A 16,308-nucleotide genomic window follows, 5' to 3' on the forward strand; every position below is an offset into this window, starting at 1 on the left:
CCATCTTACGTGAGATCGTTGTGAAATCAGGAACCCGGTTTTCAAACTCAGTTTGAACATGTACTAATGCACTTTTTATTTTAGTATTTTGCCTAACAAAAATTATACATGCTTCTTCTACTGCTTTCTTGCAATCCGGGTTTGCAGGGGTAGCTAGCAAACTAGTAAGACACGATCACGTCCAATGTTGAGAAATATTATTTGGAAAAAGGCCGATGTGAATATATCCTTGAAATGATGAATATATTTACAAAAGGCTCTTGACTGATCCAAATGGATGGTGAGACTCAACCTGCTGAGTTTGCCGGAGCACCAGTTAGCATGTGAGGCTAAAAAATTTTCCTTAGAAATATAAATTAAGGTGGTAAATACTGACTACTTGCAGAAACAGTCACAACCATGGTCACAAGGGCAGCTCTCTTTGATGATGTTGCCTTGCACAATATCATGTGACCCCTCTCCCTAAAACCTTTAGGAGAAACTTGAATTGGGATCACTGAAATTTCGTCACATATATGTCACCTGCATTAAGGATGTGTGAAGTGGAGGCCATGGGTAAAATTGCCGAAGATCTGGAAGATTTAGCTAGACTTCATAATAGTAAAATATTGTGCTGGCATGTTAATAAATTTGGAGGGAGAAATCAATGCGGACTTGTCCCAGTTAAAGATAGGAACTGGGCCAAAATTAGGGATAAGGAAAGAGTTAAAGAGTGATGGACAGAACATTTTGAGAATTTGCTAAACTGAGATAGAGTTGCAGGAAAAGATATGCCACCTTCTATCAACAGAATTGAACGTTTGCTCATAATCTATAAAACTGAGGACCAAAGATGTTTGACAACTCAGGCACTTCTCAATTATTAACCTAAGAGAGAAAATTTGGTCGACACATCCCCTACCTTTTCTAAATCCGCACTGTTCTTCTCTTAAAAATTTTTTTACAGCCTCTCTCAGTCTAAAAAGTATCATATTACTAAGTAATTTTCTACCTACAGAGACCAGACTAATGCCTCGATAATTACCACACTCACTCTTATCACCTTTCTTATAAAGTGGCCTAATTATGGTTTTCGTAAAATCGTTAGGTAATTCCTCTTTTTCAAAAATCATATTCATAATCTTCAGTAACTAATTTCTAACCTCAGAGAAACCATATTTAAGAAACTCATTTACCACACTATCAGCACCTGGAGCTTTTTCATTTGCTACTTCACTATAGCAAACAACAAGACAATCCCTCAAAACTTGAGCAATGCCAAAAAGACATGAATAGACTGGCTGGTAGGTTTTCGAGCTTAAGATCCACAACTGTTACTATGCAAGCCTGAACCACAAGCTTGGATCATGCAACGAGCTTTAACAGAGTCAATATTGAACAGTATTTCTCTGGAAAACATCTAGCAAATCTTCTTCCGCTTTTCAGAGCGCCTGTGTTTCAGAGCAATATTTGACCACTGTCATCACTTTAGCTTCTAATATTCTAATCTTGGTTTGTAGACTTATTTTCCTATTCTTCCAAACTTTTTTTTAGCTGTGACAAAACCCCCTTAGCCTTGGCTATTCTACTTTTAACATCTTCACTACTCCCACCGTCTTTACTAATGATACTACCAAGGTCCCACCAGATAAATCTTTTCGTTACCCAACGTCACCTTTTCATCTTCACTTATTCCTAGCCTTAGTTACTTAGTCTTTTTAACATTAATTTTCAAACCTATTCTAGCACCCCAAACTCGCAAAACCTCTAAGAGATCATTCATTTTCCTCACACTTCATCTAGGATGCTTAAATCATCAGTATAGTCTAAGTCCAGGAGAGTTTTTCCTCCCCGTTTAGTTCCATCGTCTCCCATTGCCTTTCCTGTGCACCTTAAGACAAAGCCCATAAAAATAATCCATATAAAGGGGGATAGAACACAACCCTGCTTACTTTCTGATTTAATACGAAACCAGTTGCTAACCTCATTTTCTACCTTAACAACTGCAACCGTGTTATTCTCGTACATTGTACTAATCACTTTAATGTATTTGTCTGGTATACCATACAAGGATAAGACCTTTGCTAAAGCTCTTCTATTAACAGAATCGAACGCTTGCTCATAATCTTTAAACTGAGGACCAAAGGTGTTTGCTAACTCATTTCTCAATTATTAGCCTAAGAGTGAAAATTTGGTTAACACATCCTCTATCTTTTCTAAATCCCCACTGTTCTTCTCTTAAAACTTTTTCTACAGCATCTCTCAGTCTAAAAGGTATCATATTACTAAGTAATTGGCTACCTACAGAAACCAGACAAATGCCTCGATAATTACTACACTCACTATACATCACCTTTCTTATGAAGTGGCTCAATTAAGGTTTTCTCAAAATCATTAGGTACTTCCCCTTTTTCATAAATCATATTCATAATCTTCGGTAACTTATTTATAACCTCAGAGCCGCCATATTTAAGAAAATCATTTACCACACTATCATAACCTCGAGCCTTATTATTCTTTAATCCTTTTAGTACTGCCGCTATTTCTTCCTCATAAAACAAATCTTCCTTCACATCCAAGTAATGACAAACTTTTTCATTTTCCTCTATATCTTTTCCTGCAACTCTATCTCAGTTTAGCAAATTCTCAAAATGTTCTGCCCATCTCTTTTTAACTCTTTCCTCATCACTAATTGTGGTTCCATTTCTATCTTTAACTGGGACAAGTCCGCATTGACTACTCCCTCTCAATTTATCAACATACCAGTACAATATTTTACTATTATGCCGTCTAGCTGTATCTTCCAGATCCTCGGCAATTTTATCCATGGCCTCCACTTCACATCTCCTTAATGCAAGTGACATATATGTGCCGATACTTCTGTGACCAGAATTCACTTTCCTCGTAAAATGTTTAGGGAGAGGGATCAGAGATATTGTGCAAGGCAACATCATCAAAAATTTTCCGCCTCACATGCTAACTGGTGCTCTAGCAAACTCAGCGGGTGGAGTCTCACCATCCACTTGGATCAGTTAAGATCTATTTTTGAAATATATTCATTACCTCAAGGATATATTCCCATCGATCATTTTCCAAATTGTAAGAAAGAAGTAGAAGAAGCTGGTATAACTTTTGTTCGGCAAAATACTAAAATGAAAAGTGCATTAATACAAGTTCAAACTGAGTTTGAAAACAGGCATCCTGATTTCACAAAGATCTCAAGTAAGATGAATATTTTCGAAACCCCTTCGCAGTGGATATCGATAATATACCAAGTAATTTGCAAATCAAGGTGATAGATTTGCAAAGTGATACCACACTTAAAATAGCTTTTCAGGAAAAAAAAACAACTTGGTAGATTCATATGGAAGTTTGCCTTCTGAAAACTACAAGGAATTAAAAAGGTTTGCCGAGTAATTAATTACTAGGTTTGGTAGTACGTATATTTGTGAGCAAACTTTTTATGAACTATTGAAAAAACAAGCACTGTTCTCGGTAATCGGACATACTTTTAGACGCAATATTTCACGTTTCTAATACTTATATAAAAGCTAATGTAAGAAAAAACTTGCAAGTCAAATGCAACAGCGAAAATCTCATTGATTGTATTAACTACAATAAATGTAGTAAAAATATATGTTAAGCGTTTTATTTTTAAACCGTAAATATTTGTATATAAATATTGTAGATGTACTCTACTTATTATAGTATACCTACTACACTAGACTACAGTGTAATGACATGTGGCATAAGTTCGGCCCGCATGATATCCGATAGTAATTTTTTGGCCCTTTTACAACAAAAAGTTTCCGACCCATTCTATAGATGTTTTGAAGCGGGTAATAGTGAAGCTTCATCGGGGATCTGATTAGTCGCTTTGTTTGAATGTTCACCAGAAAGTGTTTTTTATTTAGTTTTTTTTTTACCTAAAGGCAAGCACCTATCTTACTATAGAACATATTTAGTTGATTAGTTTAACCTTCTGAAGAGTATTTCTGAAATAAGAGGGGAGCTGTCACCGGCAGTATGCCTATGAGAGGCTTAATCCAAATTTATTAGTCATAATGAAGAAGGGGATAAATCTCACTCTCCTCCTTACCTCATGAACCTCTTATTGAAACTTAGAAAATTTATTCCTAGAGGTCCAATTGATATCCTATTAAGAGAAACCTACTCTAGTGGAGTAAACTGGAGTTATAATGTATTTGTCCTGCTAAGTGATTAACACTATCATGTAATGTTTGAAGGTCAGTTTTAATAATAGCGCTTAGTAAACCTTAAACTGCTCAAGTCATGCCATAATGGAAAATTTAGAGCTCTACCCCAGCGTGCCAGGTACCACAATCGGTATCACAGCCTCACACTGAGCTCAGAAACTTCTGTCTTTTGATAACCAAAGCACAATAACTTCCTTTATAAATAGATTAGCCAAAAAGTATGTTCGTGGACAGGCATAAAACAAGAGTGAAGAAGAACGCCTATACTCTTGTGAGTATCCAAAACCAACTGTTGGGGCCAGTGCCCCTCTGTTATCAGATAAATGTCCCTTTTCATTTTATATAGATTTACCTACAACATAATTTTCAATTTATAAGTTTGAAGCTCGGAGAGACTAGCCTCTTTTCAATGTTTCGCAAGAGGGAATAAATTGGTTTGAAATTCTATTTTTGAAGATCCGGGTTGCTGTGATAGCGGAAAAATAGTAAGAGACGATCATGTCTCCTTCATTGACTTAAAAAACAAGGAAATTGCTCATTGTCATTATATTTTGTATTGACAGTAATAGACAAGGGCACATAATTCCATTACTTGAAATAGAAGGAATTGAAGAAACAGACCGAACACATACCAATGAAACTTCACTAGAGGCAGCAGATGTCTTAAGAAAAAGAAATGCAGGTAACAGCTCATCTTGGGGAGAAGAAATAATTAGTTATAGGAGAAGTCCCCGAAAACACCCTTATGAACCACGTAATCATGTTGAACACAGAGAACAAGTGAATCTATCACGTTTTATTGTGTTGAAAAATGCCGAATAACGATGTAAGAACCAAATGAATGGATAGCAAAACAAAATAGAGAGTGTTAAGGAAGGAAGCTAGGAACATTACTAGGCATATTAGTGAAAAGTTTTAGGTTTAATAGAGAGGAGAAGGGGCTTGTACAAGAATTATCTGAGTAACAGATCATATTAAAAGAAGAGAAAATCAAGGAAAGCAGAGAAAGCATTAAAATATGAACTAAAGAGGCGTGAATCGAAGATCTGGAAAATATACCTAGACGGCAAAAAAATAAAAATATCGTACGGGTATATTAATAAATAAAGAGGGAGCAGTCAATCTGGACTTGTTCCAGTTGAAGATAGGAATTAGGCCACAATAAGTGATAAGGAAAGAGTTAAAAAGAGATGGGCTGAACATTTTGAGAATGTACTAAACCGGGATAAAATTATAGGAAAAGATATAGACCAAAATAGTAAGGGAAGAATTGTTTTTTGAGGAAGAATTTGTGACAGTACGAAAATGATTAAAAAATAACAACGCCTCAGGTTCTGATATTGTGGTAAATGAGTTTCTTAGATCATATGGCTAGGAGGTTTGAATTAAGCTATTGAAGATTATGAATATGTTTTTTTTTATTTTAAAGAGGAAGCCCTTGGCAATTTTTGGATTATTGTTATTAATCTCCTGTATCAGAAAGTTTGTCTAAGGATCGATTGTGATAAAATGAGAGATATCAAACATTAAATCCCAAAGCGAAAATACATGCGACTTTGTTGACTAGGAGGGAAGGAGGAGAAGAGCATAAGCAAAAATGGGAGGCAAAGTCATACTGTGTAGATAATGAAATGCTTAATTTTCCAGTTCAGAATGCTAGTATTCCAATTAAATGTGATAATCCACGGAATTTTACGAAAAAAAAAATATCCCAAAAAAGACGATGAAGCAACCCATAAAATAAAACTTGGGCTATGGCCCATAGTAAGGGAAAAATAGATGAGTTTATAGAATTGTGCAAAATACCGAAATTGGATGGAAAATTAGTTGAAATGTGAATTGATTCCTACGGTGACCAAACTTATGTGCGAACTGATATGATTAATATAGATAATCCATAGGGATACAATTACAACATTATTTTCTTATGGAAAAAAAAACACCCATGCCCGTCGGCTTGGTTAAGAATAGAAACTGTAAAGAAAGAAAACAATAAGAAAAACACTAAAGGTAGGCCTAGTACCTACTCTTGCAATAGATGATCTCGTGGAAGGGGACTTTGAAAATATCAGAGATCTCCTATCCCTAGAAGTTTCTTCTATAATGGTGGGGAATACGGGAGTGGCTAGGCCAACATTACATAAAAACGAGACGCGTGAAATTGATTTATAGGGAATTTTTTTGTAAAATATCAAACTTCAAAACTCATAGACCGAATATGAAAAGTCGACAAGTATGTACCAAACGGGGCACTCAGTGTGCTAGAGAGGAAAGAAAACAAATTTATCGTGCGCACTTTACCGTGGAAATATCTAGAAATTCTGGTCCAATATGAAAAATTAAGTGTGCCAATTCAATTCCCATTTGACGCAGATTTATTTAGTTCTTCTGTAAAAATAAAGAAATTAAAAGAGAAAAAAAAGATGCAAAGCCAAAAAAAAAAAAAAAATTAAGAATTCAATTCCCTTTTAGCGGCGATTTATTTGATGCCACGACAAAAGAAAAGAAAACTAAGAAAGAGAGAAAAAAAAATATAGAACGGGACTGTAGAAGAAGGTGGACATCGGATCTAATTCACATTTGTTGATGATTTATTTTCCGTGAGTGAAAAATTTGGGAAAGGGCGAAAACAAAAAATAAATAAACAAAAAAAGAAAAGTGATTTACAAGTTCAGTTTCTGATGGCAGAAAGTAAAGGTTGGTAAAATTAAAAAGCTACGGGAGGAAAAATGAGCTTAGAGGGACGAAGTGATCTTGGTCCAATTGGGGACAAGCAGAAGATTAAAAAAAGGTAAAATTGAATAGATTACAACGGGTTTTGGAAAAGTGTGGAGGCATTGAATTTGGGATGGTTTGGGAAGACTTGGGAAGGAATCTGAGATTTTTCCATACAGCTCTAAAAGGTCTTTGGTCTCTTTTGGGGGAGGAGTCCCTTCGGGAGATCATGAATGATAGCCGATGTACTCAACACCCATCTGATGGGCCAGTTGTTATCAATTTACCGAAGCTTTGCCTTTCCAATCTTGAGTCTTAGGGAGATATTCTCTCCCACTACCAGTCACATCATATTTTAGACAAACTTCTACCTGGTAAACCAATTTGCTGTTCCTATCCTGCTCGGGAATTGATACTTATTTCCTCCAAATCTTATTCTTTTTAGCTACTAATTAAAGTTTCATCTTCAGTTGGCATCGACGAAAGTTCTTCAATCGTTTATTACATGGGATGGGACCCAGAGAAAAACTGATTCATGGTTTGCTCAGATTCTTACCTGATTTCCATCTACCTCAATCGTTTTCCCGGGCCCTTGTATTTTTGGTCAGGAATAATTTTAAGTTGTGCCTTGGGCAAATTTGTGTTTAAATTAAGATGTTCATTTGTTTTCATCATTGGAGGTTAAAAGGCTATTTTAGCCAGTCCCTCTTGACGTCTTGCGTCGTCCCATATTCCAGAATCTCGATTTTTCGCTTCTCTTAAATGTTAGTTTTTTTAGAACGAGAAAATTCTTAATAATCGTACTGGAAACCCCTAATTAATGGACTAACTTGACTTGACTTAAGACTCCTGTCGAGGGTTCAGCGTAGAGAACGATGAGACCAGGTGAATCCAGGTTGACCTGTCGCTTGCCAGGCTCGCAGCTTCTTCCACCGGAATGTGGGCTTGGGCGAGGAATTCATTGGCCTTGTCTTTCCACCTAGTGGGGGGCGTTCTCTGGTTCACTTCTATCCGTGTAGGGTTGGGTTGAAGTCGAAAGCAACCCGTGCTGGGTGCGTTGCGTGACATGCGAAGGAGATGGTCGTACCACCGAACACTACGCTGGGCGAGCTGCGTCGAGAAAGGAATTTCTGCCATACGTGACAGGAGGGTCTGGTTGCTAACGAAGTCAGTCCAGTGAAGTCCCTCGATTCTTCGGAGATGTTTCGTCTGTGCGACATCGACGGCGCCGAGGATGAATTTTTCAGCTGGCCACGCCTCCGGTCCATACAGCAGCACGGTGTTGACTGACGCATTGTAAATGTGGATTTTGGTAAAGCGGCTTATGTTTGGCTTTCGCCAGATGCTGCTCAGCCTCCCAACAAGTGCCGACGATTTGGCTGTTTCGAGATGTAAGCTCTTTTGTGATCAAGCCATCCCTCGACAGAATAGATCTCAGGTAAGTGAAGTCTTCAACCATAGATCTCAGGTAAGTGAAGTCTTCAACCATAGATCCCAGGTAAGTGAAGTCTTCAACCACATCTACTCGGTTGCTTCCACTGTTGACTTCCTTTACGGCAGAAAGGGACGTGGGGCTCAAGGAGCATACCTTTGATTTTCAGGTTGACCCTAATTAAGGTTGACCCAAATCTGTTTGATTGTCCCTTTTGTGTGTTTTCATTATGCTAGAAGATTGGGGGATTTGAATTCACTCTGGCTGGGCCAGACATTTGCTTGATTAGATTAGGGCATCCATTTCTGCTAATCTTGTGGATTTTCACTCTTCAAAATCTCTAACCTCATGCTGATATTCATAGAATCCCGGCCCTTGCTGTTCTGCAGTGGAGACGTGTGGGATGGTGGAAGATCGTGAGCGAAGCTTCGGATGAAACAGCACAGGCACTGGTTAGAGATGGAAGACAGATAGCTAATTGAGATTGTGAAGTTGATTTCTAGTGTACTATATTGTAAAGGTTGACCAGTATGGCACGGAGGTTAATTTAACGGCATATGTTTTCAATTTTGTTTGTTTTCTGAGTTCGTGCGTAGAATCCAGAGTTGATATTTGGAATTGACCTTGGTAATAAAAGTGAATTGTTTGTTACAACTGCCTTAGATTATATTTCCCCAAACTCTAACGGGATTTAGAAGAGAGTATTGAGAATTATCTTAATTGTAGTATCCACCGGAGGACCCATCCTCTTTCAAGAATATATTTATGTTAAAGGGTACCAATCTTCAGAAGACCTGGGGCTCAATCTCATCGTTTTACCACTTGAGGTGGCGCAATGTACTTGATTTAGTTCTGAATACAAGGAAATTCAGGGGAAAGTTCCAAAACTGTTTTTTCGTCAAAGAAATATAAAATTGAGGTCTATTACTAAAGGAACTACATTATTTTCCTATACATGCATGCATACATGCGTGTATTTAAAAACCAGTGGCCATATACACAAAAACAAATAAATAAAAAACAATAAGGATAGAACAATAGCACTCAACAAATTTAAACTACAGCTTCTTTCCGCTCTATTCTCTGTAAAACAACCTAACGCAATAATTAGGTCCCTCGAAGTAGTCCCCAAGACTCCTGGGAGCAGCGGTACATTCCCATGAAAAAATTTATCCTTAATATATGCCAAACTTTGACATCTACTCAGAAAATGGTCCATCCCATCCCAAAACTCCCCAAAGACGGGGCAGGCACGCCTACTTCCCGAGCCATCCTCGTCATAAGATTCCCAGTAGCCTTTACGCATTGGTATGCAATTTGCCAGCGACTGCAACCAATACTTAAGGGTTCTCCGCAGTAGGTTCAGCTTCAAATAAAACACCTCCCCGTACACATCTTTAACCTGTCTATAAAAATGCAGGCTACTAGACTTTTCCAGACCCGTTAGCCAAACCTGAATCTCTTGGTCCCAAAGGCGTGATGCAAACTTACTGAGGAAATCTTCAGGTTTACCGAGAGGACCCTGCCCCTCATTCCATGCCCATGATAAGCCAGCATTATCCAACAGTGCTTTAACTTGTTTTGGCCATGCTGTCTTTTTGGCAAAACTCAACATCTCTGTGTAGGCCGCTTTCGCCAGGTGGTTATCAGGTAAGCGCGTAAGCTGTAACCAAAACTTAATCATTTGTATAGTCCTCATATGACGTAGATCCTGCAAACCCAAATCGCCCTTTAGGACCAAACTACTAAAATTATTTTGGAGGCCTATAACTCTTTTAAAATACATAAACTGCAGAGATTCTAGTTGTTTTACCGTAGTAGTCCCTCACAACTCGCATCCATAATGGGCAACAGGTAGGACTTTAGTCATAAAAAGGTACTTGTGCATCTCCATGTTTTTGATTCCAATGACATGTTTTTGTCGAAGTAGAGCTCAAGCAGCTGCCTTACTAGGTGAAATCATCAATTTAATGTGCTCGGTCCAATTCTCATTTGCTGCGACCACGAATCCCAGATATTTATACTTTGGGGTCACTTATATTGCCTCGTCGTTATAAGTGAAGGAATAATCCTGAGGTCCATTGGGCTTCCTACTTTGGAAGATGACAATCTCTGTCTTACATGCGTTCAGCTTCAACTTCTTCGATTGTAGGTAAGATTCAGTTAAATTTAGAAGAGTTTGGATTTCCTCGGCTGATCTGGCCACTTTATAAGAGATTATTTATAGAACAAATTTAAAAACCTTCGTGATCTTGTTGTCGTGTAAATATGGTCGCGCACACAGCAAATGGACGTATATCACTCTTTTTTCTGTTGAAAATTTGTCCTCCAGACTTTTTACTAAAGGAACTGTATTATTTTCCTATAAGAGATTATTTATAAATTATACATTATAACCGGTAAAATTGATTTGAATTCAATCAAAAACCGTTAATTTGGTATATATTGGCTAGAAATTAGATGCATCAAAAAATTCTTCGGGTTTATAAACAATGGTTGAATTAATTTGAATTGCAACAAGTAAATAAAGCAAAAAACAAGAGTGCCCTAAAAAGCAAAAAACGCAGCTAAAACGATATTCCCGTTTGTTTTTGACACGGCTAAAATCACAAACTGACTATAGTTATATGTATATTACTGAAAAACTTCACAATGCATATTACTGAATGTCCAGTTTGAATTCATTTTCTTTTAAGGAAGGCTTCGTAGGTAATATCCAAGACAACACTGCCTTTCCATGACGATAAATAATAGCAGTAGTATTTCTGATGATGACGATCACTAGTGATCGAAATATTCCGTATATTTTTTTATTTTATTTTCACTGTCTAATAAAATGATTTATCCCTATTCGAACTGTTATTTATTGTCAAGAAATTCTTCTTTCCTTAATCTTAGTTGCTTCTGTTTTTTTTCTATTAATCGTTACTTTTTATATTATAGTACCCCCAGAAAAGCTGTCTGTTCGAAATAGAGGACTTGAAGTCATGTCTCATGTTGGACCGTTTAATGAAGGAGATAATGTTACACTATATTGTGAAACTATCGGTGGTAAGTGATGCCCAGTCCGTGCTATAGTTAAACCTGTCGACAAAAACGAATTACATATTATTACCGTATTATATATCTATGCAAAAGTTGGTAAATTGTTCTATGGTCAAAGTTCAAGCCTAATTTTTATGATGGACAAAGCAGAGGAATTATTTAAGGCAGGCTCTATTTTGATTAGCAAATATTAAAGCTTGAGTTACTGTTTTCCTGTTTCTATGCTAAATCAGGAAGCATAAACAAGCACTCTGTATTACTAGAGAATAATTTAGAATAAAGTAGTGTTTAAATAGGTTTATTTTTGAGTTTTGTGTTTTCAAGTCCACTTCTGTAACGCAAGTGTGACGTTCAAATCAACCCTATTCCGAGTTATTCATAAACCTTAGCTTTTTTATGAACGAGTATTACTAAGTGTAGCTAAAATACATTTTCATAGTCTGTTGTCATACAACAAAACAATTCCTATTATTTTGGATCCCATAGCCAGGATCCAAATGTAGCTATCTGTTTTATATTGTTTCCATTCCACTTGCTGGGTAAGGAATTAAATGCGCCAAAACCCATATAGACAAGTGTGTATTCCTCTGAGGATCCTTAATGTGAGTTGATCACTTGGGAATATTTCATTAGATTTGAGGTGCTCTTGTTTGTAATTTTACGCGGCTTACATTTTTAGTCATAATTTTGCATATATTTGGACACTTGTATTTGGTTGATGGTTGGGTTATACTGCTTTGTCATAGGTGATTGGATAGGTGAGTAAGGTCACTTGTACCTGGTCACTTGAAAGTTGAGCCTTGTTCAAGTGCTTATTTAGCTCAATTGTTAAAGTAGGAAAAAAATTCTTTTCTTCTACTTATTTATCTATATTTTTGTTTATTATTTTTTTAAACCAAATAATTACCTTTAACACATTATTCATATATTATTCAGGTGTCTTAGTATTTCTGAGTATTACTTATAACATATAATATATCATTTTAGAATGGTAGTAGAATTTGGGCCATATAGCTAGTAAAAAAAAAACTTTTAAACTTTATCTTTGTAAATTTGCAAGATAGAGATAGGTAACTTTACTTATCTCCAGCAAATTTGCTAGAGTTAGGTAACTTTCTGCAAACATGATCGACAGATTACAAAAACTTAGCCAATATTTAGTATACTCAAATTAAAATATTAGATCTCTTCAATACTATGTAATTTTATATTTGAACCAAACGAAACTCAATGAATCTTTATAGCTGCAAATTTTGGAGCACTTAGTGATATAGTCTACTACTTTGCATTCAAGTCTTCCAATTTCCTCTTTCCATACGAAGACTAATAAATTTGTTTGTATGTCACTAAAATCTATAACTTATTATCTTCTTCGTATTATTATTTTTTTTTTAAGTTAAATAAAGAGCATCATTAAAATGAACAGATATCATTCCATATATGAGGGCTCTATCCCCTCATAAGCCCTCTGCTCTTTCCGCTAAGGTTTATTAGTGCATTAAAAATTATTCTTACTCCAATTCAATAACCCTTGTGTTTGAAATGTCGAGCAACTCAAACATCGATTCCACGCCCAATACGCCAATAATGGCTCTGTAAGATCTTTAGCCTTTTATTTCTATTTCCGTGTGTTTGACCAGTCATTCTTAAGGTTTTAGAATAAAAAGTCAAATTTTAGCGTAAAAATCAGAAAGTTAAGGGAGGGGGGGAGGGGGTCATCGCGTCCATGTACAGAAAAAATTTGGCTTGTTTAAAGTTTTGATGTTGCTTTTTAATTTTATTTGAATATTTTCATATATTTAACTTCTTTTGTATTTTTTTGGTTGTTTTTATTAGCCTACCCAAGGTTAGTCTAAATACGAGGTTGGCTACGCCTCCCTTCCTCAGACCCACCTAATATAAAAATATAGACACACGTATATATATATATATATATATATATATATATATATATATATATATATATATATATATATTATATATATATATATATATATATATATATATATATATATATATATATATATATATATATATATATATATATATATATATATATATATATATATATATATATATATATATATATATATATATATATATATATATATATATATATATATATATATATATACTTAAAGTTTTTAACCTTACTTAACCTTAATTAACCTTAAAGGTCTAACTTAAAAATATAAGCCGTTATTGAGATATTGCTTTGTCATCATATTGAAAATCTACATGACCATGTTTCGTTTTGATTTAGTTCAACATCCGCCTAAATATTTTTTCAAAGTATTTAATACCCTTAGCTTGTGTAGTAGCAGTAGTAGCATTAGTAACAGTATGCACATAGCACCTTTGGTTTCAAAATAAACAAAAAATCGCGAAGAAAGGAAACGAGGACAATTAACAGCCAGTTAACAGTCAGTTACCCTTTCACCGTTACTAGGAAAGGGTCGTCCAATTTTAGTTTGGTGTTTTTATTTTAAGGTTTGGTTTTTAAATTTTTATCAGTTTTATTCTGCACTGAGGACGGTCAAGCGGAGGTCTTGACCGAAATATTTGCATAATTTTTCAATTTTTTCACTGGCTGTTAATTGTCCTCGTTTCCTTTCTTCGCGATTTTTTGTTTATCATGATTAGCCAGTGTGGTCTCAGAAATTATTTACCTTTGGTTTCCTTCAACATCCCCTGAAGAAACCAACACACGATGAAAGTTTCAACATAATATCATCAATCGTTCCTGAATATTTAATGGTACGTCCTCTGGACAACCTATATGGGCATTGTGTGTTTCGATTTAGTTCAATAGAGTTTCAATACTGCCCAAAAATTTGGCTTTAATACCCTTAGCTTTAGTAACAGTAGTATTAGAACCAGTAGTTATAGTAGTAGAAGTAGTAGTTTTATCAGTAGAATTAATAGTAGTCATCTTAGCTTTAGTAACAGTAGTAGTAGTAGTAGCAGTAATGAGAATATTAGCAGTGGTGGTAGTTGTAGGAGTAGAATCAGTAGTATTATGATGCGAATTTTGTATTTTGGTTAGTTCAACATCTAATGGAGGAGTATTCCTCCCTAATGGGGGAATACCTAGAGGCTCAAAGCTCCAATCCGCAAAAACGTAGAATTTTGTATTTTTGTTTTGCCAGAAGAAATATCACGGATGCGTATTTATTACTTTTTCCTTTTTTTGCCAGGGGTGGCCGTATCAAACCAATGACTCTAGAATATCAGGAGACAATCTATTTGAATGGAAATTAAAAGTTCTCGTGTCTTTTTACGGTAACTGAAAAGACTGGAGGGTAGCTAGCCCTCTTCCCATGCTCCGGACGACTTTTCCCAAAGTCACCCGAACAAAATTTGGAGATAACCATTTTATTCAGGATAGTTGGAATGTCCAGCAACTATACTTTTGAAGATAACAGAATCACCCCCCCCCCAGACCCCTGGAGAAGGGTCTTTAAGTTATGGAATTTGTATTTTGTTTACGTATAGTATGTGTTATTGGAAAGTAGGCATACATTTTTGAGTTGGGAAATGGGGGAATTTTCCGATGGGGTGATTTTCCATGGGGTAAAATTTCTATGGGGAGGGAAGTTTCCGGGGCGAACCTTTCACGTGAAATTTTACACAAGGAAAATATTCTAGAACTCCTATTTGAAATTCTTTTCATTTTTATTTCTTTCTCTTTACTGACTCAATTTAACATGTGGAGGTGTTAAGGGTAATTGTCCAGAATAAATTTTCACCAGGATTAAATTGTGTAAAGGATCTTTCCGTGGGAGGATTTTCCGTGGAGGGGGAAACAGATTTTCTGGCATTATTTAAAAAAATTATCAGAAGTTAAATAAAAAAAGACAAGTTTTTAGAACTGAAATTAAGGCGCAGCATTAAAATTTAAAAACTAACAGAAATCACTGCGTATGCTTATATGAGGGGGTTGCCCTCTCATTAATGCCTCGCTATTTACGCTAAAGTTTGAATTTTTGTACCCATTCTTTAAGAACGACTCATGGAACACTTGGGCCGTTTAATTAGAACAATAAAAAGCTTTTTGAAAAGTACTGAAAAACATTAGTGTGATGACCAAGGTACTGAGGAGGGAGCAACCCTCCTTAAATATGTAACAATATCTGATTAATTTAATTTTAAATATAGCTCCTTACTTTAAGTTGAAATTTGTTTTTTCGATTTAATCACAAAAAATATGAGTGATAGTAGTGAGTGGTAGCTCAAGCTAGACAACTCAATTTAGTCAACATAACATTTAAAATTAAGCATGAAAACTGTCTGGCAAACATCTAAATTCAAAGAAAAGTTTGAACCTTTTTTTAAAAGAAATATATCCTCCTCTTTTGGGTGAATTTTCCGGCACTTCAAACCAGATCTTTTTCAATAGAAAGTATTTTTCATATTTTCAAATAAGACTTCTAAATTTAGTCAGGACGCCGTATCTCGTTTATTGCTGAGTTGAGGTAATCAGAAAAACACAGTCTGTTTGACAAAAGTATCCGACTATTTCGACAACGCTGAGTCCGAATATAGGTGGTGGCAAAGCTGGAGATCATGGCTTGATCTTGTAAAAGCCAAGAAACACCCTTTTTAGATGTATGAAACTTTTTCAAAGGTTGTACCACTCCACTAGTGGTGCGACATCTCATTTCGTTCCTAGTATGGTCTTCTCATAGAATATGTTAAATTTTTTCCGATATCTTGTATAACCCAGGAGCTATAAACTAATATTTATTAAATTTCCCAATAAATCTTCAGCTAAGCCACGTACCCCGGACTTTTTCTGAATAATTTTTGTGTTTTTCATTCTTTTCCCGAATTTATCATTCGTATTTAGCTTCAAACTACCGTAAAGTTCAAAATTTAGACTGTTCGGTGAAAACGTCTAACTTTTTTTTGAAAAAATAT

General features: G+C 35.6%; 1 protein-coding gene across 1 annotated transcript in view; it reads left to right on the plus strand.

Moving 5' to 3' along the window:
- The first annotated feature begins 273 nt into the window (after positions 1-273).
- Positions 274-16,308, plus strand: part of LOC148949258 (uncharacterized) — a 52,265-nt gene continuing 36,230 nt past the window's right edge. The window contains exons 1-3 of the mRNA XM_089092662.1: positions 274-323; positions 4,760-4,950; positions 11,287-11,394. Coding sequence (XP_088948788.1) covers positions 274-323; positions 4,760-4,950; positions 11,287-11,394 — 349 coding nt within the window. The remainder of the gene's footprint in view (positions 324-4,759; positions 4,951-11,286; positions 11,395-16,308) is intronic.

This window comes from Artemia sp. Qi Xiang Cuo, chromosome 8 (assembly GCF_049724085.1).
Source record: "Artemia sp. Qi Xiang Cuo chromosome 8, ASM4972408v1, whole genome shotgun sequence".
Lineage (NCBI taxonomy): Eukaryota > Metazoa > Arthropoda > Branchiopoda > Anostraca > Artemiidae > Artemia > Artemia sp. Qi Xiang Cuo.